General features: G+C 36.9%; 1 protein-coding gene across 2 annotated transcripts in view; it reads right to left on the bottom strand.

Annotated features, from left to right (window-relative positions):
• Window positions 1–2823: 2823 nt before the first annotated feature.
• Window positions 2824–27294, bottom strand: part of DGLUCY (D-glutamate cyclase) — a 46670-nt gene continuing 22199 nt past the window's right edge. For both annotated transcript variants that reach the window (XM_032690042.1, XM_032690041.1), the window contains 11 exons: window positions 25085–25238; window positions 24198–24396; window positions 22422–22572; window positions 20749–20871; window positions 18291–18482; window positions 15953–16213; window positions 15377–15476; window positions 13509–13657; window positions 7821–7940; window positions 6932–7083; window positions 2824–3481 (listed from right to left, as the gene is read on the bottom strand). In XM_032690042.1, coding sequence (XP_032545933.1) covers window positions 3338–3481; window positions 6932–7083; window positions 7821–7940; window positions 13509–13657; window positions 15377–15476; window positions 15953–16213; window positions 18291–18482; window positions 20749–20871; window positions 22422–22572; window positions 24198–24396; window positions 25085–25238 — 1745 coding nt within the window. In that variant the 3' untranslated portion in view covers window positions 2824–3337. The remainder of the gene's footprint in view (window positions 3482–6931; window positions 7084–7820; window positions 7941–13508; window positions 13658–15376; window positions 15477–15952; window positions 16214–18290; window positions 18483–20748; window positions 20872–22421; window positions 22573–24197; window positions 24397–25084; window positions 25239–27294) is intronic.

Genomic DNA, 27294 nt, shown 5'->3' with positions numbered 1-27294 from the left:
TGAATATTGCCTTGTCCTTTCACTTCTCTGATTTCAGGCCTTTCTGAAAACACTTCTCTCTCTGCACCCCAGAACTGATAACTTCCAGCAGTATAATCAGTTTTGTTTCTTTGGGGATTTTTTAAGTCAAAAGATTGTCTAGACAGATGATCTGCTCGTGGTATCTGAAGTAACACAGCCTTGCTTGTCACTAGATTCCAAAAGGAATATATTCTAACAGTTTTCTGGAAACCACCTTGAGAGTGCAATATTGGATATAATTAGGGAATGTCTTTAATAAAGAATGTTTTTATTATTTTCTTCTGATATTTCTTCACTCTCTGTTTGAAACAGCTATCTTATGGCTTTGGCTGACAGTTTCTATTTGTGAGACTAAAGATCCTCTCCTCCCTCCTCTTGTAAAAAGGATTCATGTCCCCACTCCCAGGAGGGGATTAGGTTTGTTTAGGATAATGTTTGGTTTGTTTAATTATTTGACATTTCTTTATACTTAGACCACTCAGTTGGATTAATTACCTTATATCTGCATTTTTTTCTTCTGACTATTAGTGCTGTTTAGCTTTATTTTCTCCTAATCTTTCATCTAATCTCCTGTCTGTTTCAAGGGGGTCGTGGGGCAGGGACTCCCAGCTGCCATAATGCTGTGCTTGTATGTTCTTCAGCACCAAGCCAACTACTTGGACTCCCACGGCCTGGCAGACTCCAGGACACACACGTGGTTTGTTCTAGGATTAAATATTTGTTGTCGTGTTTATGCTTCACTTCTCTACAGTTACCCACGTTGTTTAAATTAGACAACTGGAATGCAGAGCCTGCTGTATTACATGGAATTGTCAACTGAGGGATTAAGGCTTATTGGAGTTGGTACTTTGATGTGGCCAGCTTTTTGTCAGCTGTTGCAGTTTAAAATCAGATGGAAACTTTTATAGTGGAGCCCAGCATTCTGCTACAGTTCTCAGCACTTAACCTGCTAACCCACAACAGAAGAGAGGGATTTTTTTTATTTTTCTTTTCCCCCCCTCCCCAAGTCAATATTTTAGCAATTCTTTCTCTCCTGTAAGTGTTCAGCTTAGGCTGAAGAACTGTAACCAGCATGGCAGGAAGGTAACTCCCACTCAGAGCTTTTCCTTCCATCTCAGCCAGAACACAAGTCACCCAAGGGTCCTGCTATGGTTGCTACACATTGCTACTGCAGTAAATATAGTGCTCGGGACTGCACGTTAGAAGGGATTTTAAAAGCACATATTAGAGAAAAAAAATTACTAAATTTTGTGTTTCTTAATGAAATCTGACTGTTAAGATTTGTATTTTGGGGCAAAAAAGAGCAAAAGCTTACTAAATGAAATTTTTTTGACAAAAGTTAGCATTCGGAAAGAATAATATACATTGCACCTGTTAGTGTAATATGTCAGTAGCACACAGAGAATGAAACCAGGTGCTTCTTTTCCCAAACAGACATTTTAAAATTATGCCAATTTAATTTTGTGGGTTTTGTGCTGCAGTGAATATATGCCATCCTGCGGGATTAATGGCTTTGGCAAAAAGCTGAAGCATTCACAAGGAATATTTTAGTTAACACTTATAGTTTGGAGAGTTTTAAAGAAGATTTTCCTAATTGTGAAACTTCGAAGATAGTTTTACTCAAACATCCTTCAAAAATGTTTTGAAGAAAATGAATCTCAAAAAAATGACTAATCTATATAATAAACATTGGGATCTTTAGCTGCTAGGTATTCATATTCACCAGTCTGGCATTAAGATTTCTTTCTGTCACATGTTCAACTATTTTAAGTCTTTAAAGGCTGTGTATCCTCAGGGACTTCAGAAGATTAATGTTCAAAATATGCTGGTGTTTGTGGTATGAACCTGATTTTTCTCATTCTCAGAAAGTTGTTTGTCTTGCACTGAAGAAGGAAAATAGAAGTCACCTGCGAGAAAGGAAAGTAGATACAAGGGGTTGCAACTGCGATTCTTACCCTGTTAGAGCACAATGGTTTGATGCTCGCCTTTTGAACTACTCCAGTCATTTTAGGACAGCTAAAGCATCAGTGCCTGAGAGGTGCAGTGTCAAATATACCCTGTCCTCTCTGCTGTGACAGCTGACAACTAGAAGAATTTCAGCCCTGCACTCACCTGGAGTTAAGGTAAAATCACAGCTTTAAATGACAGAAGTTGGGCACAATTCACAAACATTTGTCCTGTACTGGTTTGATGTTAGTAGTCCTATGAGGTATAATTTAATTTTACTTCACTTGGTCTTGTCAGGAATTATTTCTACAACAGGAATTCATGTAAATGTTAATTTAAAAAATGTTCATTAATACTGAATGCAAATGTTTATTAATTTCTAATCATGCTTTAATTTTTAAGCATTAATTTAAATAATTATTTATGTATTCAATAATTTATTCTTAACAACAGGATACTCTGAAATGTCTAAAACCTTTCTGTATCACCTAGAAAGGGACAAAATATAAAAATGGCAAACTTCTAATACAACAGAGGTCAATGGCATAGCCTACACTTTACAAGAAAGGTCTGCAATGCTGCCTTTAATTTCACTAGCTCAGTTAAAAATTCCTCCTTATCTCCTCACACTTTCACAAGCTAACCCCCACCATAAGAAGATGTTATAGGGGCTACAGGAAGTGTGCAAGGGAGCTTTTATCACTGTATCTCTTAACTGGAGTTTTGTTTTTAATCTCCCCTCTCTACTGCAGCTGTTTTCCCCACCACAAGGTATTTTTAAATCCAAGTTGCTACAAGAGTTACTTCCTGTTGCAGTTATGAGGTTAGTAAAACAAGAACAGCAACACAATAATATTTCACTGTAATTGCAAGCTTTCTTTGTAAAAGCCAGATCACTTTATTATATAATATCATTTAATATCCATTCTCCATACTGAAGGCAAATGTTTATTAATTTCTAATAATGCTTTAATTTTTAAGCATTAATTTAAATCATTATTTATGTATTCAATAACTTATTTTTAACAACAGGATACTCTGAAGTGTCTAAAACCTTTCTGTATCACCCAGAAAGGGACAAAATATAAAAATGGCAAACTACTAATATAACAGAGGTCAATGGCGTAGCCTACACTTTACAAGGAAGGTCTGCAATGCTGCCTTACAGAAAAGAAAGGTTGACAAAATCCTCGTCAACCCTCCTCTTGGTTCAGAGAGATGTGGTAAGGATAACAATGAAAGGCTGTGGGTGGCCAAGACACCAGAGATGAAAAGTGATCTTTTTTAAATTTTTTTACATGATGTGAGAGCCTCAGGAACATGGAAATTACATGGAAGCAACTCTTAGTGCAGAAATCATTAGGGACAGTCACTTCTGCACTTCTTGTAGCAGCTTCTCAATCATAAGTGAATGGGTGTTGTAGAAGGGCAGCCCATCCACTTCCATTTCCAGACTGGCAGTTTTCCCACTGCGGACCCCGTGACGCACAAGTGTTTTCAGAAGCTTTTCCTCCTTAAAAACCAAAGAAATAGAGTATAATTAAAATCAGGAATCAGACAAGAGCTTCACCAAGATCTTTATCTTAATCCTAGGAGAGACTGACCACATCTTCCATATTTATTTTGCTATCAATTTGCTAACACCTTCTTTATCTTGTCCAAAAGACTATGTTTAGCAACTGGAACTTAGGGAGTGTCAGAAGGCTTATATTCTTGACTGCTGTTTAATTACTGAATTACATTACTGCTCTCCACACTCCCTCAAACAGAATATTGGTGTCAATTCAAAAACATAAATAATTCTTAGCCTAGTTTCAAGTTCCTATATTGCACAAATCAGAATCAAGAGGAACATCTTCACCCAAAGTATCTCAAAAATCCATCTGTGGTTTCCCCAGTGAGACAGCTGGCTGCAGCTGCATTTTTAAAGAAAAAGAACAGAAGGGAAAGAGGATGCACCAAAAAAAAAGGTTCTAGAGAGCACCCGGATGGGCTCCATGCTCACTTTGCTTTCCTGCAGCTTTTGTGATCTCTGTGTGCCTTTTGCTCTCTCTCACTTTTTTTACTATTGATTTTATGAGAATTCTGGTTGCTTAGGAAAGAGGTAGGGAGAAAAAAACCCTCTGAAATTCTGCTTCCTTGGTATGCTCTGAAATAGGGTATACGTTGTTCAGAACTACAGTTATTTTCTTGCTTAACAGTAATATAAGCAGATAACAAAGCATGCTCCAACTTGAGCTGTTAAAGTAAGTGGGGGGAAAAAAATCTTCATTTGTGAGCTATGGGCCAGTTAGCATAGTGGGATGAAAAGATGGCATAAAATGAGCTCTGAAAAAACACTAGTTCTAGGAACAATGAAATTAGAAGACCTGGTTTCAAATGGATGTATGTCAAGCATAAACTGCTTTGCTTTTCATTTCTCATGAAATGTATACAGTAAAACTCTTTCTACTCTCTCAGCATTTACTATAGTGTGAATTCATTTCTCTAATTCTGTTACTTCTTAGCTTCCCCTACACCAACCCTGTGATAAGTTAATAAGATCTTGAAACACTCACATACCATCTTTTCTTCTCTTTCTTTTCTAGGAATGCCCCTTCTGGTCTTTGTATACTGTTCCATTTCCATTTGCATGGAAATTGCTACTGAAAGAGCAGTATTTAGTATAATTTTGTAACCTGCTTTGCGAATGCACTTTCTAAAGATTCGTCTTGTATTTCCTGGTAAGGCATCCTAGTTCTTAGCTGCAACAAAATTAAATGAGGCACTGTTTTTCTATTAAAGGAAAAATATGCATAGTTACATGGTGTCAGTCTTGACATCCTGTAACAAGACAGCAATGACATAGCTATTTAAGGAAATTATCTGAATACATTGGTAGTGTAAAAATTGCTACTTTGTAATTTATAAAATTATAAATATACATCAGCTTATATCATACGAATGATCATATATATGAATGCAAATATATGCACCTGATCTTTCTGCATGAGAGAGGTTTTTCTTAGCACTGACTGTATTCATTTGCAAATGGACAAAGTAGATCTCTCATGCCACAAAAGAGACACCTCAACTGGATACGCAGAATGTAATTTCTAATATGAATTGTTTCTGCTATAGAGCTCTCTGATCTGCTTGTATGAGGAAAAAAGGGCTTGCTTAATGCTACATAACTATGCCTGATAAACTGTATTCTGTCATCAAATGCTACTGTTTCCATTTGTAATGAGCATACACAATGTACAGTATGCTTCCTTAGCTGTCCAGTGCTGCAATTTGCTCACAGTTCCCTCTTCAGTGAATAACTACATTGGGAGTGGGTTTAACCAGAAAAATAATCAAATTAATAAAACATGTGCGGTGGTGCTCTTTATCTTACTGGGCTAATTATTATAGCATTAAATGAAGCTGGATTTTGCAGAAAGTAGCCATATAAACATAAATGCTCTGGGTTTTTATACTAATGGAGTATGTGAATACTAATGTCTTCAATCTTCTGTACTGTTTACTGTTGTGTGATTAAAGATATCATATTTTCTTGTCACACATTTTGTCATTTTCTCTCCTCCACAAAACTGTTTCCATTTATTTTATCTCAATAGATTTTGGTATTGCACTTTCAACAGCCCATTATTGGATCATTAATATTCCCAGCTGTATAGCTTAGTAAAACAAAAACAGGAAGGATTTCCTGTACACAATATCACATTTAATTACAGTATCTCATTACCAGAAATTTTGATCATAGTAGTTTTTAGGATGCATTAATTTAAAGGTCAAAAAACAGTAAATGAAACTGGACAAAACATTGAAAAGTGAAAAGTACCTAATCTATTTTTTTAAAAGATTGCACTGAAAAGGACCATACACTTTGTTAAGCCAAAGGATAAGTGGCTATATGGCTGTACCAAATGTTAGGATCAGTTTCAGCTTTATGACCTTTAGATGAAAAATTAAGATAAAAAGAATTAAAAAAAAAAGAAGTAAGACCTACTCTAAAATACTTAAGAGGTGCTTTGTTAGAATTTCATGCAGAACGTACTGTCATCTCAGGAGAAATACTTAATTATTTTGGGCAATATCTGTGGTAGATGGATTGAATTTTGCTTAGCACTCTTGGAGGTCACAAACCTAATGGTTTTTCCAAGTTTCTATAGAGGTACTCTGCCAACAAAGCTGAGTTTTTAAGTTCCTAAGTTATCACAAATATGTGGAACAAACCTGACTTGATCATTAAGTGTGTATATATATATAAAACACTGCCAAGTTAAAAATAGAGCCATGTGCTCAGCAGGATGAGCACAGATCACAGTCATTTCTCACCCCTCTCAGTTATTTTACTTTTTCTCAGTCTGAAACCTTTGCATTCCCAGAATATCACACTGTTCAGAGCTGCATTAGTCAAAACACATTTAAAAATATTCATATGCAAGTCTTTCTCCAACTTTAATTTAGAAACATTCAAAACTACTTATAGAATAGTTCCAGCATAACTAGAAAAGGTGGCAAGATCAGAAGTAAGGTGCAAAGATCAGAAGTATGGAGTGGCTTCTGCATTAGAACTGTGACTTTCTATTTTGGAAGTAGACATCTAAAGAAGACTATAATAGAGATTTATAAAATCATGAACAATGCTAAGGAAGTGAGCAGGGAATTTTAATCACTGTAGCTCAATACAAACATTTCTTGTATTGCCCATAAAATTGCAGCACTGTCTTGTGCTCGAAGTGGCAAGACATGAATACATTCGTATTGGAGGATTTTTATTTGCAATCTGTCTTGAATCCTTTGTGGAATAGCCTAAATAAAGGGTGGCTGCTTTTTCACAAGGGATTCCCAAAAGCCACCAAAAGACCTTGTGACAGCAAGCTATTGAACTGGACTGGGCAGGATTTAGCACTGGTAGCCATTTCCATCTACATGACGTGAGCTAGTCACAACTCCTTGGCCCCACAGGGATTACCTTGGAAACCGAGGGAAGTGCCGATAGCCAGAGCATCTTCTTGGATGACTGTGGAAACCCAACAGCTTTCCTCAGGTAGCGATCATGTATCTCACAAGTGCGGAGAACGTACAGAGCACAAGCAATGGCGTAACCGCCCCAGTTAGAGACCCCTGCAAAGAATGTCACCATGAAACCAAACTATCAAAAAAGGCTGGGTTAGTATCAACAGTGTCAGGTACCTGGGTCAGGAACCTAGAAACCTGAGCCTGAGAACAGTCTGGATCATCCAGTTCGTAACTTGGTCCTTGCTGAACACAAACACACCTCTCTTGCTGTGAATTTTATTTCATGCTGGTTTAGAAGTGAATTTTAACTATAACATTTAACTTTTGTTGTACATTAAGAATTTACCTTTGTCCTTGAGTGGAAATTCTGAAAATTCATATGTGCATAGACATTTTAATTCTCACACAGATCACTTCTGCAGTCTTTCTTGTTATTCTTCCTTACTAAGCAACCTGGTCTAGTGAAAGGTTCCTTGCCCGTGGGGGGGGAGGTTGGAACTAGATGATCTTTAAGGTCCCTTCCAACCCAAGCCATTCCAGGATTTTATGATTCTGTCATTTTATTTACTGTGTGATTTTTCAAGAATAGTCAGGATTTGTCCAACTATTTCCAATTAAATGCACTTTCTTCACGGAACATTCTTAGTTTTCCAGTTCTTCTGTAGCCACAGGTGCTTAACTCTTCAGAAAATGGACATAACATAGAAATAGATTCATTTGCCAGGGATGACTTGGCCATACACAGAAAGGGCCAATACAAATAACTTGTAAAGACAAATGTTTCCTTGTCAATTCTACTCTCAAACATCAGCTACTCTCCCACCCCACCAAAAATCCCTTACCTGCTACAACAGTAAAATCAGCTTCAACATCACAAGCTATAACATCTCCATTTTTTATGTGCTTCTTTACAGCATCTTTTACTTTGCCCATTCCTAATTCATTTCCTCCATCTCCAACACCTTTAAAAGAGAAAAAACAAAATGAGTATGAACTCAACGTATAACTAACAATCCATTTAGAAAGCATCCAGTGTCTTCCCCAGTCACTGTGACAGTTTATAGCTCCATATGAGATTGTTTATTTTCAACCTAAAAACAGAAGATTGTGAATTAAATAGCTGAAAGCATCACCTACCACATACCAACCTGTAAGTGTATATATGCAATGTACACTGTACATTGTGTGCATGCAAAAGAAATCAAAATTATCAAATGCTTATGAACTGCAGACAGAATTAAGACAGTAAACTTTGCTCATGGAAGGAGCGTTCTGTATAATGTGTTATCATTAGCTCACTAGCAAAAATAAGAAAGAAGATAGAAAATTAACCCAAAATAACCTTGAGAAATTAGACAATTCTATAATAAAGCAAGTATAGAAAGCTTTGGCTTGTTACAAGCTTTAATTAAAAAAGGGAATAGAAGTAGAATTTATTGCAGAATGACAAGCAAAAATATACGTAAGGACTTTGGCAGAAGTAGGACTGACTGCACTGCTCATTTGCCTTATACAGACCGCTGTCATTGTGCCACAGTATGGGAAGAGCCCAGCCCTGTGTACTATTACTGTTTTCATTTTCCATCATCTATAGAAAAAACAGCTAGTCTTTCCTTTTCTAAGTGTTCTTATATACAGGATGTGGGGCCTTGATTTTTTTTGTCCAAATAGAAACATTATGTATTTGTCTTAGTGATTTTAGTAAAATCAATGGGACCTATGTCATTTCAGGAAAATTCTGGGCAACCCTAGGTTTGTGGCATAAAATTGCTGGATGTCATTCAGAGATCTGGAGATAAGGGTAACATATAAACCAGCAGTTCACACAAAAGCTGGGTAATACCTCTAGTCTCTTACCAATATATAAAAAAACATATATCAAAAAATCAATCTATTTAGTTGGAACCCAAAATTTCTCTTTCACCTGTTAGTCTGAATGGCATCTTCTTAGATTTTACAGAATAATCCTAGCCAATGTCTGTGAAACAGAACAGCGAAGAGCTTCAAGCCCTCACTGTGATATATCAGATTTGAATTTGAAATGTGACTGTGCTCTAATGCACAGCATGTGTTACCAGAGAGAAATTACAATATTTATAATTTACACTTCAAGCCCTGAAAATTGGTAAATTTAACACTTTTAGTAACTGCATAAATATCTCATATGTCTGTAACAATCTTCTTCTTCTTCAAGTGAAATGGAAAGTTATTTCTCAGCAGCAATGTTTTACTTAACTCCTTAAGTCTATACAGTCAAGTGGAGCACATATCTTACATAAAAGGATTTGCCATGGAACAGCTGATATTTTTTCTTATCTGCTTTAATAATCTGTTCCCATTTATTTCACTGTTGGGATTTAATGGCGCTTTCTAAAATCTGTTAGTTGGTAGTCATCATGGCTGGTCTTCATGAACAAAGATTTGGGAAAGGCTCTATCCACATTTGTTACAAGCACGCTGGTGGCTAATGAGGCCAATACGAGACAGACACGTCCGGTTGCAAAAGGCACAGCAGACAGACTCCTTAGGTGGTATATTCTGCAAGACACAATTCTTTCTGCATTGTCTTTTCTCCTCGAGAGTGATCCTGTGTGTGTTCTCAAAGGCATCAGCAGCGTTATAGATGGTGTGTCTCCAGACCTCCCGACTGGAGGCCAGAGTAGACCAGTTATGTTGATCAATATGGCCAAGGCTGAGATGTTGTTTCAGGGAGTCCTTGTATCTTCTCTTTGGGGCTCCTCTCATGCGGCAGCCGGTGGCAAGTTCACCATAGAGCAGGATCTTAGGGAGGCGGTGGTCCTTCATCCTGGAGACGTGCCCTGCCCAACACAGCTGTGTTCTCAGTAACATGGCCTCAATACTAGTGACAGCTGCTTGTTCTAGAACGGATGTATTGGTCACATAATCTGACCAGTGGATGTTTAGGATTGTTCGGAGGCAGCGTTGAGGGACACGTTCTAGGAGACGTAGGTGGTGGCGGTAGATGACCCATGATTCGGAACCATACAAAAGAGTAGACAACACTATGGTTTTGTAAACACTGATCTTGGTACTTTTCTTCAAGTGTTTATTGCCGTGGCCGGGGCATGGGGTCTCTCTCTCCCCCCACCCCTTCCACCGCGTGCGGCAGCCAGGGCGCGGGATCTCTCTCTTTGTTGTAAGTACTTTTCAAATAAATAATGATATAATCCTGGTGCCTCTATCCTTATATACAAATATGGAAGTTCTACTGTTTTGTAAGAATCTCACGCAATGTTTTGATTTTTTTTATGTTCAAAATTCAAATTTTTGATCTTAATACTCTTTAAAAAGCCTAAGATGAATTCTCGTCCTTTTAAGATCATCAGTAGTTTCTTTAACTGAAAGATATCAATCATTCAAGGCTTTTTGTATCAGTTCTGCTTTGCTTTTCTTCTCTTAGTGGTGGAAGTCCCATCACCAGGACAGCTGCACAATTAGTACATTTACGCTGTGGATGGATCCCATTAATGTGACACTGAGAGGAAAAGAACACCACACTGAAAAGCTTCCTGTATCATCTGTTTTCTTCTCCCTCTACACATCAGCAGAGGACTGCATTTTACTGTAGGTCTCCAGAGCGAAATTCACCTGACAAAATGCAGCATCTACACATGTGCCAGGCAGCTCAACTTTATTAAAGCCAGCAGAGAGAAACAGACCCTTCACACATTCAGTTCATCTCATCCCAAGGCAGACATCTCAAATACAAATGTCTGAAAATAGGCAAGATGAATCCTCTTCTAAAGGCCCGAGTACTTTCCAGGCAGAGGAAGGATAGTTCTGCTGGATCTTCCATGTAAGTTTTCACTGACTACATCGGTTTCTGGAACCACATTCATCAAATGTGCAGGAAATGTCAGTCTTCCGTGCTAAAAGCCTTTTGTATGAAAGGGAAACGTGTGACCCCATTTTTTCACGCAGTACTTCAGAAAGCTTTTAATCAGTTCCTATATAAATAGCATATAGCTATGTCAATTGCATGACAGCTGAAAAAAAATAGCATGTGGTTCCAGTAACATCTCTTAATCTTTTATTTCAGTCTTATATGAAAAATGAGTCCTTCCAACCTCAGCCTTTCATGTCTTCTTATTTTGTATATTCCTGAAGGTTGCTGCTTACTCCATGAGTTTTTACGGTATCGGTGTCCATACAATTGTAGGCATTGCTCATACTTAGTTTGTGGTCAGGCTACCAGATCAGATTTTTTTAAATGCAAAACTTAACAGCAGCTAATCAGCACATATCAAATGCTGTAACATCTCCCCTCTCCACCTACTGACACAGTACTTCTTGCCACTGAGCACACTATTATATAAAGACTTCTGTAGGCTGACAACTTGATCTTTCTCGTATTTTAGCCTGTAAGGTTATCCAAGTATTTCACCCTAATGCTATACAATATTTGCATTTATTTTGGAACTAGACATATGCCTCCAAATTCCTACTGACCATGAAGAAAGTCAAATATAGCCCCACCAGAAAAAAAATTATCCTAATCAGTAGCAATACATTACTATCAGCAACAGGAGACAAGACACAAAGGCCACAGCCCAGTGGTCTCATCAAGCTAAGCTTTGCAGAAATACACTGAAACACCCAACAGTCAACCCAAGAAATTGTAACCCAGTTACAAAACAGACACAAGAAGTTAGTGCGATAAGCAAAACAAGAAATGTTAACCAGGTACCAGACAGTGTAAGAAACAATTAGATTATTTCTCTATGGACACTCAATTAGTTTCCCAGTGTAGAATATGCACATACACAAATTCCACAGGAGACCAGAGCAGATCCCTTCCTTATATTTTGAAGCCTCTGACTTGTTAAACCATTCCCTATGTAGATATCTCTTTAGACAAAGTTCACAGCACTGAGACACAGTGACTCTGGGTAACTGCTTCTTTTCTTACTCACAAGCCTGTAGTGTTTTTAATTAATAACATTTCATAGTATATTTGAATATTCAGTGAATGTTTGAAACAAACTAAATGCTGCTGAATAGACCGAAAATCTCATCTGGCAGAACACTCCAAACTACGTCAAATCAATAATATACTCTGAGCTGCTGTGGGAGATATTTGAAGAAATTAGGGCATTTTTATTAAAGGACTCAGGCTGTGATGTTACATAAGTAGCTAGAGAGACCAAGTTCTTGTATCAGCAGTCTAAAATCAGGGACAGGAGTTGAAATTAACTGCATCAGATAAAGCTTCGGGGCATTTTGCTAGACATCTTTATGTCTTTATGAAAGAGAGCTTTTTCTGTACTTATTCGGTCAATCTTTGGCTTCTCTGCTGAGATTGCCAAGAGAGTGCCATCTACAGTGCTTCCTTTTGAATGCTGGAAGTTACTCCTTACAAATATGAAATAATGAAAACATTTGGATCACATCTAAATAAAATGTATTGCAAATTTTAAGATAATACAATAATTACCAGTGAACTCTTCTGCTACACAGCTTTTAAATGATACCAATACAGTGAAATCAGACTATGCATTATCTCTGCAGGAGGTCTCTAAATTCTGTGGAAACATTTGAAAAACAAGAATACTGAGAAGCCAAAGCTTCTGTGCTTTTGGTAATACTCAGGAGTGAGTCCACAGCACTACAAAAAGAGAAAAAGCCAGATCAGCAGACATGTTCTGACGAGACTGAAATCAGCCTGGCAGGGGTACTTATTTCTAATTTTGGGACATTTATTTCTAATTTCATTTTTAATATTTATATAGATTATATAGCTCCAAAACTCTGTTTTGGGCCACACAGTGTAGCAGGAAGTATTTGATTGTACAAGGATGTTGTGCAACACTTTATATATATACCTTGGTCTATGGTATATTTTTTCAAAACCAGATACAAATAAGTCTTCAGGAAAAAAAGAGAGGAGCACTGTGTTGACAAATGCATTCTTTTTAGATGCATTAGCCAAGGTAAATGTAGTTTTGGCTGGAAGGACAATGACTTCCTTTAAAGATTCTTACTGTACATATATTTTGTTAGACAAGGCACTATTATAGTAGATGCAAATATCCCTGCTCAAAAGTACTGCTAAAGACAACACAAACTAAGATTCTATCCAGGCTGCTGCTTTAACTCAGATGTATCTATCATAAAATAATACCTTAATAAGTAATGTTTCCATTCAACAATCATTTGCTTTCTATGCTGCTTTCACATATAAAATTCAGAATAAAGTCACTGTCAAAAACTGCACTTAGAGAAGTGTATGTACACACACTGATGTATAGGTAATACATCTGGGCCTGCTCTTTTTATCCTTAAATAACTTTGAAATCAACTTCTTCATTTTTTTTTTGACTGTGAGAATCCTTCAATAGAACCTTGTAATTTTTCTCCAGCAATGGTCTCTTCAAATTCAACCACAACAAACAGCTGCAGCCTGCAAGCTGCTATTCAGCACCTGCCTCCTGCTCCACTTCACTTCCAGTAAGAGTTCCTGTTCTGTGTTTCTCTTGCTTCTGAGAGTTATCACACAAACTCACACATACCTGTTGTTGTCACTCCTGGAATGGTTTGTGCAGCTAAAAATAGTTCATCTATGGGATCCACGAGATGTTTAATGTTAACTTTCCTGGCATTGTAATAATTGCCATCAGCAGCCATCCCAGCACGCTCTATTGCTATCAGGTGATCATATCTGGTTAGAGGTGAGTGAAAAAAACAGAGGAGAGGAGTCAAAGGTATGATTTTCACATGTGCTTGGTTCTACTTTTCGACCATTTGGGATTCAAGTTAAAACTTGGATACTGGTTTTTTTATTTCTGAATGTAGTTCTCTATGCTTTTTTTTCAAAGGTTATTTCAGGTTTTTTATAGCTTTAGTGCAGCTCCCCCAAACCACATTTGCTACCAAGAAATGGAGAAGTTCCTGCAATCCTCCCAGCCAGCAAAACTTTGGGTCAGCCATCTGGTCTGGCTCTGTTTCACATTAAAATAGACAATATCTTGTAAAATATTAGTCTCTGTGTTTTCAAAGAAAACGAAAAAGTGGGAAATTAATGACCATCTAAATCCTTGCTTGTGCAAATATATCTCTGCTTAAAGAACATGGTTTGGCAAATATCCATCTGTTTCTAGTTAGGGAATGTTTTGGTTTGGGTCTTTAGACTCAGGGGACTTTAAGTCTATGGCTATTTTGCTAGTGATGAAAGTAGACAGATGTACTGCCGATGTCCTACATTTTAAACAGAATTTTACTACTCAGTTCTGCCACTGTATGTTAGAATTAAGTTATTTTGCTTCTGTTTCTTCAGTTTTACTGCCAAGAGGTAACTGATTCTGCTGAATTACTTAATGTTCTTGTGGGAGGGTATCTACAGTGATTCCAGAGACCTTAAGCAGGTTAGTTGTCTACTTAAATAAAACACTTTATCTTTTTTGGTCCTAGAGATCAATTTAAATAGAATTTGGCTGTACTTATATATAGCTATAAAATAAATTTTTAAAACAGTACACAAAAACTTAAGGTAGTATCATGCATGCTATTACAGTATACACTAACCCGTGAAAAGAAACGGGAATTAAGTAAATTGGTGAAGCAAATACCACAGTGAAAGATATTTTTATTAAAGAGAGCAAACTGAAGGCAACTACATTAAAATGCTTTACAAAGAAAAATCAATAAAAATGAGCAATGTATGCCTACAAGGAAATGTCAGTTGCCTGCTAAGTAATGAAATGTTTGTACAGATACTAAGAAAATTCTCCAGTGCATTAACCCTAATCACACACTTTGTATAAATTTGAACTTTTGTCCAACATTATATACTCAACAATGCATATGTGAACAGAATCACATCAATACTGAGAAATGCACGCATGCATTTGTAATTTTTGCTTTGGCTGCTAAAGACAATAGGATGATAGCTTTCACACCATTTATTAAGTCAGATCAGATTCCACAGCTGTCAGATGTGACAACTAGAGCCAAAGCGCTAAAAAATGAACACACTCCACAACTCTTTTCCTAGCTCTTTCACTGACTTTGACACAATACTTTCTGATTTTCTCATTTAAAAATTGGTAATATAATATATATTGGGTGTGTATATATATCTATATCCATGGAATAACTGCCAAAAAACTTCTAGAAATTTTTCAAAGGAGAAAAACTATTGATATATGAAAAATCATGTCTTTTTTATACTCCAGAAATGTATAATTGCAGAATAAAGAGTGGAATTATGTACTCTGTGTGTGCTCCAATAACTATTTTTGGCTTCAAAGGTTGTTCTGTTCATTCCAAGTCTTAACGATTTACTTGTAACTATTGTGCCTTCTTAGACCATGGTCATTATTTTTATTATAACTTTACACAGTAGAGATGTGATCTGTTCTCAAAAACTGAATACACATACCTAGGTCTTCCAGAATTTCCATTGTCACACAAAAACATTAAAGCTGAATCAGCACTTTCCCTTTGATAATTCAACAGAGGGATGGGTTTCTTCAGAATTCCTACAGGAAAACAAAACGCAATTCAGATACTACATACTTTTTATTTTGTTTAATGTGTTTTTGAGCAACTTAAAAAAGAAGAAAGCAAAATGACTAGAATAGTAAGAACTCAATGTCTTTACACTGTTCTTGATAAGTTCCCTGCGTGCTTACTTCAATGTAAACTTGTTTAAATGTTAATGCTAGTAAATGGAACCTTGAGATAGGAAACAGGTCTACAAGAATAAGAACAGACATCCAGAATTTATCACAAACAGCTAAGCCAGGATCAGTACCCAGATATGCACACATTAACTTGATGCCAGCTAAGTTTAATAAAATGTCATTGTAGCAATGCTGAGCAGAGCTTAGAGGATGAAGTCTGGTTCATTCTCTGGGGAAAAAAAGTCCTGTACTAAGTGACAGGGAGATGAAAACCGAAGCAAACCTTGGCTCAAATTAGCAAGATAAAAACCAAAACCCCTCACGATTCTTACCTAGTTGAACAGCTTCTTCAATAATCTTTTTATTCAGATCCATGGCTCTCTGATCTGTAACTATGGCAACCTCTTTTTCCAAGGCCTGCAGTATAGCTGCAATAGCAAGGGCTCCCGGGGGCCCGTCATTCTCTTCTGGTGGCTCATAAGTGAAGTGGGTAGGAAATCCAGTTGTTATCAGCACAGACCGGGCATGGGAGATGGCCAGGCAGGCCTTCAGAAGCTCATCCTGGCACTGCAGGTGAATTATACCCCGCTCTCCTACAAAAGTGTTTTTAAAGAGAGCAGTACACTTAAATCTATCATTCCCCTGCTGAAGTTTCCCTGTGAGTGAAACTACATACTGTAGTGACATAAAATGGGTTAAAAAAACAAGAGAAAGAAAAACCTCTGATCAAGGCAGGAATTGGGGTAATTTCCTCAGGAAACCCAAGAAGGTGTAGGATATGAGTAATGAAGATAATGGGCTCTGTTTCCAGGTTAAGAATATCAGATAGCTGGATTTTGAAAATTACTATACATGGCATTTCTAGGTATTAGTGTAAATAGCATTTTCTGAAAGCTTATTGCATATTTTTTCCTTTCCTTTGGCTCCCACCTTCCTCTGATCTGTGATGACAGTCCTGCTAGACTTTGTCTAGCTACTGAAGCTAGATTGCATCTCAAGCACTCTCGACCTTACAGAAGTTCTGATAAAGACTTCAGATGCGTAAGCTGGTCCTTTGTCTCTATTTAACTTATCTAAGTTAGGGAAGAGCTAATTCCCAAATAAATTTCACTTAATGAAATGATTAACCACAGAACTGAGGTTTTGGAGACATTTTAAGTTACACGGGGACTTTTATAAACTCAATTAAAACAGTGGTATCTAAGTGATTGTTATATGTTCTTGTAACACTTCATGTAGCAGAGAACTGTGTTATCAGACTTTGAGAAATAGGTGAATATTAAAAGAAGTCTCTTCTCATGGGTCAGTCCCTAAAGAGGCAACACTGTGTTGTTATCTGTGTATGGCTCTCATTGTTCAAACACTTCCTATCCCCTGTCCCTTGCCTACCACTTGGAGACATAAGCTCACAGCTCAGTCCTTTAAATTGCTAGCACTCCTAAAAACCATGAATACCACCATGATGTGCCAATATTCATTGGCTGACAGAGGTAAGTCTTCATTATTCTTTTCCATCCTCCTCACATCTTCATCTTTCTCAGTCCCCCCACCTCCATGCTTTCCTCTTTTTGCTCTCAATTTCCCCTTTGCCATTTCTCCCTCTTCCTAAACAACATATAGGCAATACACATATAGTGGACAGAGAAAAACATTCTGAACAAAACTTAAGTTAACAGAAGCAAGAAATATAAGTCTCTGAGAAGTGGGGTATATTAACTGAGACAATGCATTTACTTTCCTTTAGCAAGAAAATGAGCTAACTCTTAAGTTAGGTCCTGTATTTCTGCAGAGTGTGGCATTGTGCCAAGCTGAACTCCAGAGAGTGGGAAAAGGAGAGGCCTTAAGAGTAAAAATAAACAGACCCAAATGTATGCACACAGCCCAAACCCAGAGCTTGGGAGCGCTGGGCGTAAGCTGTTTTCCACTACTGCCTACAGAGGATTTCAGAAAATTTATGGGACACTGAGATCAGAATTTGCAGCAGCCAGAGGGGACTAACTCAGAGTGTGTATTTTAGGAATGGCTGTCCTATTCAGTTTGCCTTTATTTACCTCTTGTCTTCCTTGTACATGTGTGCAGCACCAACTCAACCTTATGTAGTCACCTGGTCACTTTGGTCCATCACACAACACCTCAGTAACGAATACATCAGCAGAGCTTAATGTAATTCCACCCATCAGAGAGGGGTGTTTGAAAAACACAGGCAAGCACTAGAATTTTCTGGTAGGAGCACAGTAGTCATGAATATATGTAAAGAAATGTGCTATTTACTCAACAGTGAATACCCATGTAGCTGTTAACAGCATGATGAGGTGCCCTGTACTTTACATACCAATTTCAGTTTTATTCAGTAACAGTTCTTATTCCCCGTGGAGTCTCCAGTCTGCTGCAAACATCGATGCTTCTGTGTACTTTGAGAGTATATAGTCATCAACACCAGATATTCTATTACCCATAAGGTTGAATGGTTTTGGCCAGACCCTGATATTAACTACAGTCACAGGTAATACAAGACCTATTTGTATAAACTCACTGTATTCCACAAAGAATTCTTAAAATTGCCTTTAGAGTCTTACTGTGTTCTTGAATTTTATGAATACCTAAAAAGTCAGGATAGATCACATCTACCTCAAAACGAATCCTCTAAAGGAAGACAGTTTTTGTTTATACCTGGATCTATTCCAATCAGGGTCTCTAGAGTCTTTATCTTTTGGGCTGCTTCTGCTGACACAACACTGAAATGCAGAGGATCTTGAGAAATGCAGTGGACTTGTGGGACTCCCCTTAATGATCTGACATTGTTGTTCTTCAGGTCGGTAATGAACATGCAGCCAGGAGAATGAGTAAAAGCTAATGGAGCTCCTAAAATGGATGAAAAAAACTCCAGTTAAATGTTATTATTGCAATATATTGAATTATCAGAGTGATGAAATTGCAAATAGCTACTTAATTTAACAACACAGAGCCCCTTCCTGATGACACTTATACAAACAGGTGATATTTTAAGTTACATTGCAGCAATTAATACACTGAGAAAGAAATGTATGCACATATATCTGAAAATGCTTTCACTTTTAAAAAGCTGACGTGGGTAGTTGAGATTAGTTTTTTCCACAATGTCCTCTCTAGTCTAAACTTGAGGCAACTTAGGAACAGAACCCTCCCAGGATGTCGGTCAGGAATTGAGTCTGAAACTTGGGTTTGACATGCACGAAGCAACTAATGCACTGACGTAATGACAAGATAATGCTTAAGTTTGCCCACTGTGTTGGTGAAATTGTTTCTGTAAGAATAAATTAATTTTTCAAGTTCTAGAGTGCTGCTGGAAGCTATAATGTCTCTCTTGTACCTTTGAATATCCTTATAATAGTTATATGACAAAACTGTCAACTCTTCCTGCTGGCCAGGAGTAGTCCTCTATCAGATTAAGAAAATGGGGACCAGCATCTCTGCACAGCATCTTGCCAACCTAGCTAGAAGAGGTATAACTGGCAAGGAATAATGACAAAAGGTGACCCATAAGCCTTAGCAAAGGGAATCTGAGTAGCCTCTAAAACCCTGGAGAAAAATAAGCTTGTTTAGACCTGACAGTATAGTAGCTCCCTAAGCTGAAAATATTTCCTATCTTTCTACTAATTACAGAAGTCTGGATGTAGATGATACTTGATTTGGCAAAATTTATACATTGTTAGATAAATCACAACTGGTATACTCAAGCAAAAATTTACTTTGTTAGGAGGGTGAAAAGGGAGGAGATATTTCTTTAAGAAGTACATATATCCTTGGTTTGTGCTAGATCTGCTGGGAATCTATGGCTATTAATTTGAAAGCATGTGGTGAACATGGTTGTTGAGTTTTAGTATAACTCACCAAACCCTGTGAGCAGACAATATTTTTTGTGACAAGGTAGCAGATTCATCTAAACTATGAGTACTGGTGATATGGCAGAATTTTAACTACCTAGCTGAGAAAGAAGCCCAGCAAGATAAGAACTGTCCAAGAAGTTCCTGGAATGCACTAATGACAACTGGTTTTAATAAAGAAAATGGAGAAGTAAGTAGAAGGCAGCACAGACAGCTGCTTTGGGCAACAGACTGTAGAGATGTTGGCAATATTTTTCTCTCCTTTCCCTGCACCAAGAATGCACAAGGAAGATGGATAGAACTGCTGAAGAACACAGGAAAGAGTGAGATTTTCAGCTTGGATTTGGGACTGGAAAAAAGAGATTGTATGTAAGAAAGAAAAAAAAGTCACTTCTAGAGCTTAACATAGAGCAGGTGATGAGAGAAGTTCAGATAAACATCTGTTAGGAACCACAAGGATATAACAGATCCTGCAAGGAGACAAAGACAAAGCAGGTGACCTTCCAGTGTTCTCCCTGTTATACTCCCTACTATTATTAAGCTTCTTTTTCAGTAAGAATGAAAATTTGGTATTTCATTCCACACTAGTGACTTAGAGCAGTATATAATCCTGTCACTATGGTTTCGTTGCCTGTTCTTACCCTTCGTGCTCATGTCTTTTATAAATGACTGCACAGAGTACAGGACAGCTCTGTGCAGAGGACAAAGCTTCATTTATGTAAAGTGTGTCACATATACTTAATTTTGGAACAAAATCTAAAAGCTCCACATTCTCCGGGAGACAATTATGAACCCTTTTCCAGATCAATCAATTTGCTAGCTCTTGACAACATTTTGGAAAGATTTCTTGTTGCTCTTTTTTTTCTCCTTCTTTTTTTCTTTTTCCTTTACTGTTGTTTTACTGCAATGTAATAAGAAATAATATTTTAAAAGGAAGAAGCTTAAAAATTAATGCCTTTAAACTTCTAGTTTTTTGTAATGCTTAAAAAGACGTTTTGATGCTGCCAGAGCTTTAGATTTAAGCCTTTAAAATACATGAAAGTGGTGAAATTTCAGTAAGAATTTTTTTTAAAGTAGACCTGTACTTCAGAATGGAAAACAGTCTTGTCAAAGGCTTTTTTGTTGTTTGGTTGGGGTGTTTTTTATCTTACCCTGAAATCAAGCCTTCTAATCAGCCAACTCATTCAGTCTGCATTAAAAAAGAAAAAGAGAGAAAAAAAGGAGATTGAAGGATAATGTAAAAAGAGTCTTCAAACAGCACATACTGCAGTTGATAACTGCTTCTGCTCCTGTTACTCCACAGGCCCAAAACACTGGAATATCACCAGGGTGAAGTTGAACCGGATCTCCATAGTCTGGTTTAGAAAGATCTTGTATTCCCAGCAGACCTGGAATTGATCAAAAATTAAATAATGAGCAATTCTAATTAAGCAGTAATACTTTTAAGCCGGGGGGTGGACCCCAAACATCATTTAATGACACTGAGCTAGGAGTGCAAGAGTGTCAGGTCCCCCTGAAGTGGCACATTTAGTTTGCTTTCAAGTGCATATCCTCAAGAGCCTGAGCTGAGTCGTTCTCCCTTTTTGATAACACCGGTAAAAATGGATTTACCTTCTTTCTGTAACAAAATACAAGCTAGACATCTATGCTGAGTTTCCAAGACAATATAAATCTTCTCTATTGACAGAAGAGTTACGTTCATAACACTGGCAAACAAGAATAAACGACTGCAATGCAAAATGAGTTCTTTCTAGAACATATTTTCCACTGCTTTCACTTCCTACATTCTCTAGCTAGAGAAATGATCAACTGCTCTTCTTCCTCTCCAGCTTAGATAACGACATCTCATTCTTAGCCAGCTTTCACAAAATTGTCTTTTGCTTTATTCTGACACCTACTTTATTCTAACACCCTAATCTGGGTCATTCTAAGTACTTGTTATCTTCCCTTGGTTTTAAATTTTTCATATGCTCTAATATACCACTGTCTTTTCTGGAATTAATTTATATGATCTGTGTATATAATAGTTTACTCTTTTCTGTTAAAAATAAACAAATAATGGAGTCCCTCACTCGTCTTGTTCCTCTACTCATACTAATGACTTATTATTAGTTCCTCAGGTTGAAGTACTTGGATATGTTACTCAAATATGCTACCAGAGTGTCATATTAACCAGTGACATCTCCTTCCACGCCCAGCAATGTGATCCTTCTGTGTATGCAGCCCATGATTACCAAATTTCTGACAGCAGAGGGGAAATTATTGCAATCTATCTTCATATTACAGGTGTTTGTTTGGTTTTGTTCTTTTTCAAACAGCCTCCTGACTTACAATTTTTTTTCTCAGTTTTCCCTTGCAAAGAATAGGCCTATACTTGTTCAAACTAGGTTTTAAAAGAAAAAATGTTCTTGTCATATTTTTATTTATTCTGTCTTAAGTGTTGTGCTCAATGTATGCTATTTCAATATTTTTAAAAATAATGCAGTATTTACTTTCACAGTCATCCACTAAGACACAAAATGCATCCACACATACTTCTCCCCATGCTGTCAATCACTGCTACCCTGTCCCCAGAATCTCTGACAGCAAGAAAGTATTCACATAGAAATGAAACTGCATACATTTCAGAAAAATGTGATTACACTTTTTTACCAAAACCATTGCTGCCATATAACTTAATTTGTCTACATCAGAGAGCTATCTTTTATCTAAGAAATCTGTGTGTTCAGCTCATTTTTTTTTGGTTTGGTTTGTTTTGGTTGTGTTTTTTGGTTTTTTTTTGGTTGTTGTTTTAAATTCAGGCTTGTGATAGTTGGAAGGATTAAAGCATAAAAGATTCAGTGGTGCAGGTATTTCAATCCTACCACTTCCCATGGTTTCCCTCATCACTTTTATACAAAGTAAAGTGCATGCAGAGTGAAAAATGAAAAGCACTGACCAGGGTCACCCATGTGAATTGGTGCTCCGTGGGCTTCTTTTAATTCAGACGTTGCTAGCACAGCTGCTTCCAACTTGCTTTCAGGAATAGGTCTCATTGTGACTACTAAGTTGCAGCAAAAGGGAGAAACGCTGTAGCAAGGCACAGCTGTCTGGCAGTTCAAAAGAATCCAAGGTGTTAGCAGGAACATTGAATAATACTTCTAAAGTATTAGAATAAATATGTCTAAAACATTATGCTGTATTTGACATTCATTTTAAATCCTTTAAAAAAAATTCTTAGTATCCCATTTTTTTTCTTGTAAGATTCCATACTGGAGCTTCATCATATAGATCATTAAAATTTTCAACATCATGTATTTCTTGCTTCAGTGAATACAGCTAGGTGACCTCAGGATATTTTGAATGTTGTTAGAAAGCAATGGTGTGTTCCCTACAAAGAAAGGGAAAAAGCTAATAAAAAAATCATCGCACAGCTACAAATCTGTTTGGTCTGAATCTACTCTCTGTACTTGAATACAGTGCTCTGTAACACACCAGGGTCACGAACTGCTGCTGTAGTACCCACTTCTACAGAAGAAGCCAGTTTCATACATACAAAATCTTTCATGCCTCTACAAACGTTCTATGGAATTCATAATCCTTACCAACAGGAATGCTGAAGCACCTTTTCTATTTAGAAATAAAGCAGGTCGGCTTTTTAGAACAAAATGTCTGATATCCGAGTTGCAGTTGAACATAAACAAGATATGCAGAGAGCTAGAGCTGTCTAGAAAATGTTCATTTAAAGTCTTTATAATAACAATAATCACACCTGTCACTGAAGAAACACACAGTGCAGTTCTTCACAGCATTGATGTACCATAAACTATAAAATTTTCCTAATTCTGAAAAGTTATAAGCAGATACATAGTTGTATTTTTTTTCTTTATCTTGGTACAAGGACTCACATATGAGATACATTTTGACCAGGAGCATAGCAAAACGATTGTGAAATGGTAACACTGAAAACAATAATAACCTTTGCCTAGGAGAACTGCATCTGCACTAAATGAAAAAGGCATGCATGCAGATATGTACTTCGGTGTTCTTAGTCTATCTAGTGGAGCCAGAATTATTCTAAGACCTCTGTTAACATAAAATCTACACCATAAACTTTCTGAGCACAGTCATAATTTTCAGTGCTATGGCAGACACCTCAAGTCTTCAGGAACATCTTCTGTCCCAGAAGTCTGGGTTTGTAGCAAACGTGCAGTTTAAAGGTTCTACTTTCACTGAAAAAGTCCAAAATGTGGCTGTTGTGCAGAAGAAACTGCTGCTATCATCATCATCATGGCTAGGCTTCATGAATGAAGATTATAATGGCTCATAAAACAACTATAATGGCTCATAAAAGGAATATTCCATCTGCAAGTTGGAGTTGGTATGGAGAGCAGGACATGTAAAGGCATGGTCAGAATAGGGCATGGGTCACCAGTTAAAACACAGAGGGCAAACCAGAACAGAATCCAAATGAAACGGCCACCACAAGACACAGGGGGAAAACTTTGCCACAAAAAATAAATAAAAAAGCAGACTGGCCTTGCACTGAACTGGGGCTGGGAATATTCTACCCTGTATTTTTATGCACTCAGCACTAGAACATGACTGAAGTTACTGTATAGGTGGAGAAAAAAAGTTCTTATTTTGATCAATAGGTATTATGCACCCAACATGAATATGGACAAAACTCACAGCAAAGTTACAACAAAGACTATGTGTGTGTGCATATACTTACTTTGTACATGCTTACGTTACATTTTTGCTCAACGTTTCTTACAGGAATGCCTGCACTTAGGACTGCTTTTTCAAAAGAGAAGCTGCAGCCTAAATAAAATGTCACCATGTCCTTCAGTTGTTCCGAATACTCCTTCAGACTTTTCAGTGATCCAGTACAAACTCCATGCTCATATACTCGGTACTGTAGGCAGTCAGTTCTAGTGAAATAAGAATTTATCACAGCTTTATGATATTTTTTATAAACAAAGTGAATTGGTTGAACTGACATTAACCCAGTATCATACAGCCTACTTTATCCACTTTTTTCTTTCTGAGTAACAATGAAACAAAAATGCAAAAACTTCATAATACCTTTTTGTGTACAAAACCAAGCCTGTAAACACAACATGTTACAGTTTGAGATTTTTAGGTTTTATAGATTAAGGCCCCTTATATGTATCTTGTCTCAGGCTTTCAAAAATTAGGAAGCTGGTTTAAGTCTTGTTTTTAGTGTTTACACAGGAATGAATCTTTCAAATTTCAGAGACCCTACAAGTATCACGTACTTACCATGGCCATGTTTCTACTAAATAAAACAAATGTAAAACCCTATTATTTAATTCTGCTGGCTCAGACTGCAAAATATTCAGAAATTACACAAAATTTCACCTTTGGATTAGAGAAATACTTGTAATACTGACAATTATCTTAGCATGTTTCTCAAGAACAAGATGACCAGGCTGCTAGACATAGTTTTTCACTCAAAGGTATAACTCCAGGAAAAGAAACGTGTTCAAAATGTACAACACTGTAAGGAGGCTGTTTCCTGAAATCCTCTGTTCTGAAACCCTCAAACCATCAGCATTCACTGCAGTACTTTGACAGGCAGGGTTGGTCTGTAGTTACCTGATATCAGAATCACTACTCAGGGAAGGACATTTCCAATCACCTGGTTGACTTCTGTACAGCAGTGGCAGGGGTCCATCATTTGCATGGCAGAACTTCTCAAAATCATCAGCCAGGGACTTGTGCAAAATCACAACATTGGCCTGTTTATAGCCTGAAATTGTGGAAGGTTGGAACGAATGGTTATTAATTGAGCTTTCTGTTTGTGAAACAATAACTTTTCCATATAGATTTCTTTAGATAGTCTATAAAAAATTACCTGAAGGAAATTTTTGATTCAGAATGCTGCAATTAAATTAAACAACTTCTTGAAATATTTCAAAAATCATAGCTAGATGTACTCTGTATGTGAAGTCATTCACAGCTAAAATAGTTGGCAGGCATGGGTATTAGTAGAATATGAAGACAGCATAATTATTTTAATAAACATTTCTATGAATTTATACATAAACATAATTTATTATCTAACCTGGGGAATTAGTGTTCTGTAGGAAAATGCTTTACTTTGCAAATGTTAGCCCAGGGCCAAGGAAAGGCTACTTTCACAATTATTTTTCACAATACCAAACTACAAATCATTTCCAGTACAACAGCAAACCCCTGGTATCTTGATGTTTGTAGCCCATTCTTTAGAATTTCTTGACTGTGGAATTTTATTGTGGGCTGTAATTAAACAGACATGATTAGAGTTTGGAAATAAACTCTTGCCTGTCCACTGATCCTCAGTCACTTCCACTACTGCTAAATAAAAAAACCTCTAAAAAAAACCCAAACACACTACTACACCTTCTTAACTTGGAATCAGCTCTGATTTAAAAGGTTGTTGACTACTACCATAAAATAGCTTCTAAAGACATTAACATTTTTGCAACAAGTACCACTGAAGAAAGGTCCCATTCATTTATTTAGCAAAAATTTATTTTCTAAACAGTAGTAGTTAATACCAATGCCATTTAAATTTTCCTGCATGTAAATGCCAGCTGTTCAAATACTTAGAGGAAACTTGGAGTACAACTTGTCTGTGGTGTATATACCCAGCAATTAACAATCCCTAACTCTGGTACTGATACTTTCTTGAAAAGTCATTACCATTACTGTCTGATATCAGTCAGGTGAGTAGGAGGCTGCATAGATGCACTCGCTTTCTTAAATACTGCATTAACCTGTCATTCAATCTTTAAATCAATGATCTGCCTTCAAAGGCTGTAGGAAATCAGCCAAATCTTACTCTTGACCAAAGTTAACAAAGAAATCCAAAGACGAAATTCCATTCCTGGTGGAAAAATGCAAAGCAAAGGCTGAGGTGAACATGTATTTGCATACTGAATTTGCCCACAAACTGCTCTCTTGGGTGTACTCAGCACAAAAATTCATTTTATTACTGGTAGAAGTTACTAAATACAGAAAGAGTTTCTTGCTAAACACAGAAAAATATTTTTGTTAAATAAACATACTAAATTTATCACTGAATAAAACACTACATTCGGTTACCCCTCAACTTCATTCCCTACCATCAATAAGAAATCCGCAGGCACTTTCTACTTTGCTAGTGATAGTCATGAATTCTTAAAATTATGGTTTTATTCAGTGCATTCAACTCAGACAACGCTGAATTTACCATACTAGTTATAGCTGACAGACTGAATCTGCAGGAAAATATTGGATAAACTCAGGAAACTTCATTATAACATTTTGAGAATTTTACTGCTGCTCCCAATAGCTACCCTTGCTTTTTTTGTATCGATGAAAAAATACTTTTTCCTTCCTTTATCTTGTCACATATTCACTTGCATTATGGAGCCATCATTATGAATGCATTCACAAGCAACAGTAGTGAAACTGGATGTGCTGATCAACCCAGGCATTAATGCAACACACTCATGTCCTAGTTCAGAGAAGTTCAGAAAGAGCTTTTAACTTCTCTGGTGAATGACAATGAGGACAGCAAGAAATAATTGGTTTACTTGTGTATCATAACAACAACATAAGACAATTTTAAGGATTCTGAGAAATTCCAATTACTTAAGTGTTCCAATAGTTCTTTTAGTCTTTGTATAATGAAGCTGTATGCTCAAAAACTCATTTTGTATGTCAACAATACTTTTTCGAAATGTTAGAACCAATACATTTGAATTTACTGCAGCAATACATGCAGTTAAAAATTCAGCTGGGGCAAACTCCAGATTATTAACATTATAACATGTTTTTTG

Source organism: Chiroxiphia lanceolata, chromosome 6, assembly GCF_009829145.1.
Source record: "Chiroxiphia lanceolata isolate bChiLan1 chromosome 6, bChiLan1.pri, whole genome shotgun sequence".
Classification (NCBI taxonomy): domain Eukaryota; kingdom Metazoa; phylum Chordata; class Aves; order Passeriformes; family Pipridae; genus Chiroxiphia; species Chiroxiphia lanceolata.
Note: the sequence above shows the minus strand (reverse complement) of the source record. Positions and strands in the feature narration are given on the sequence as shown.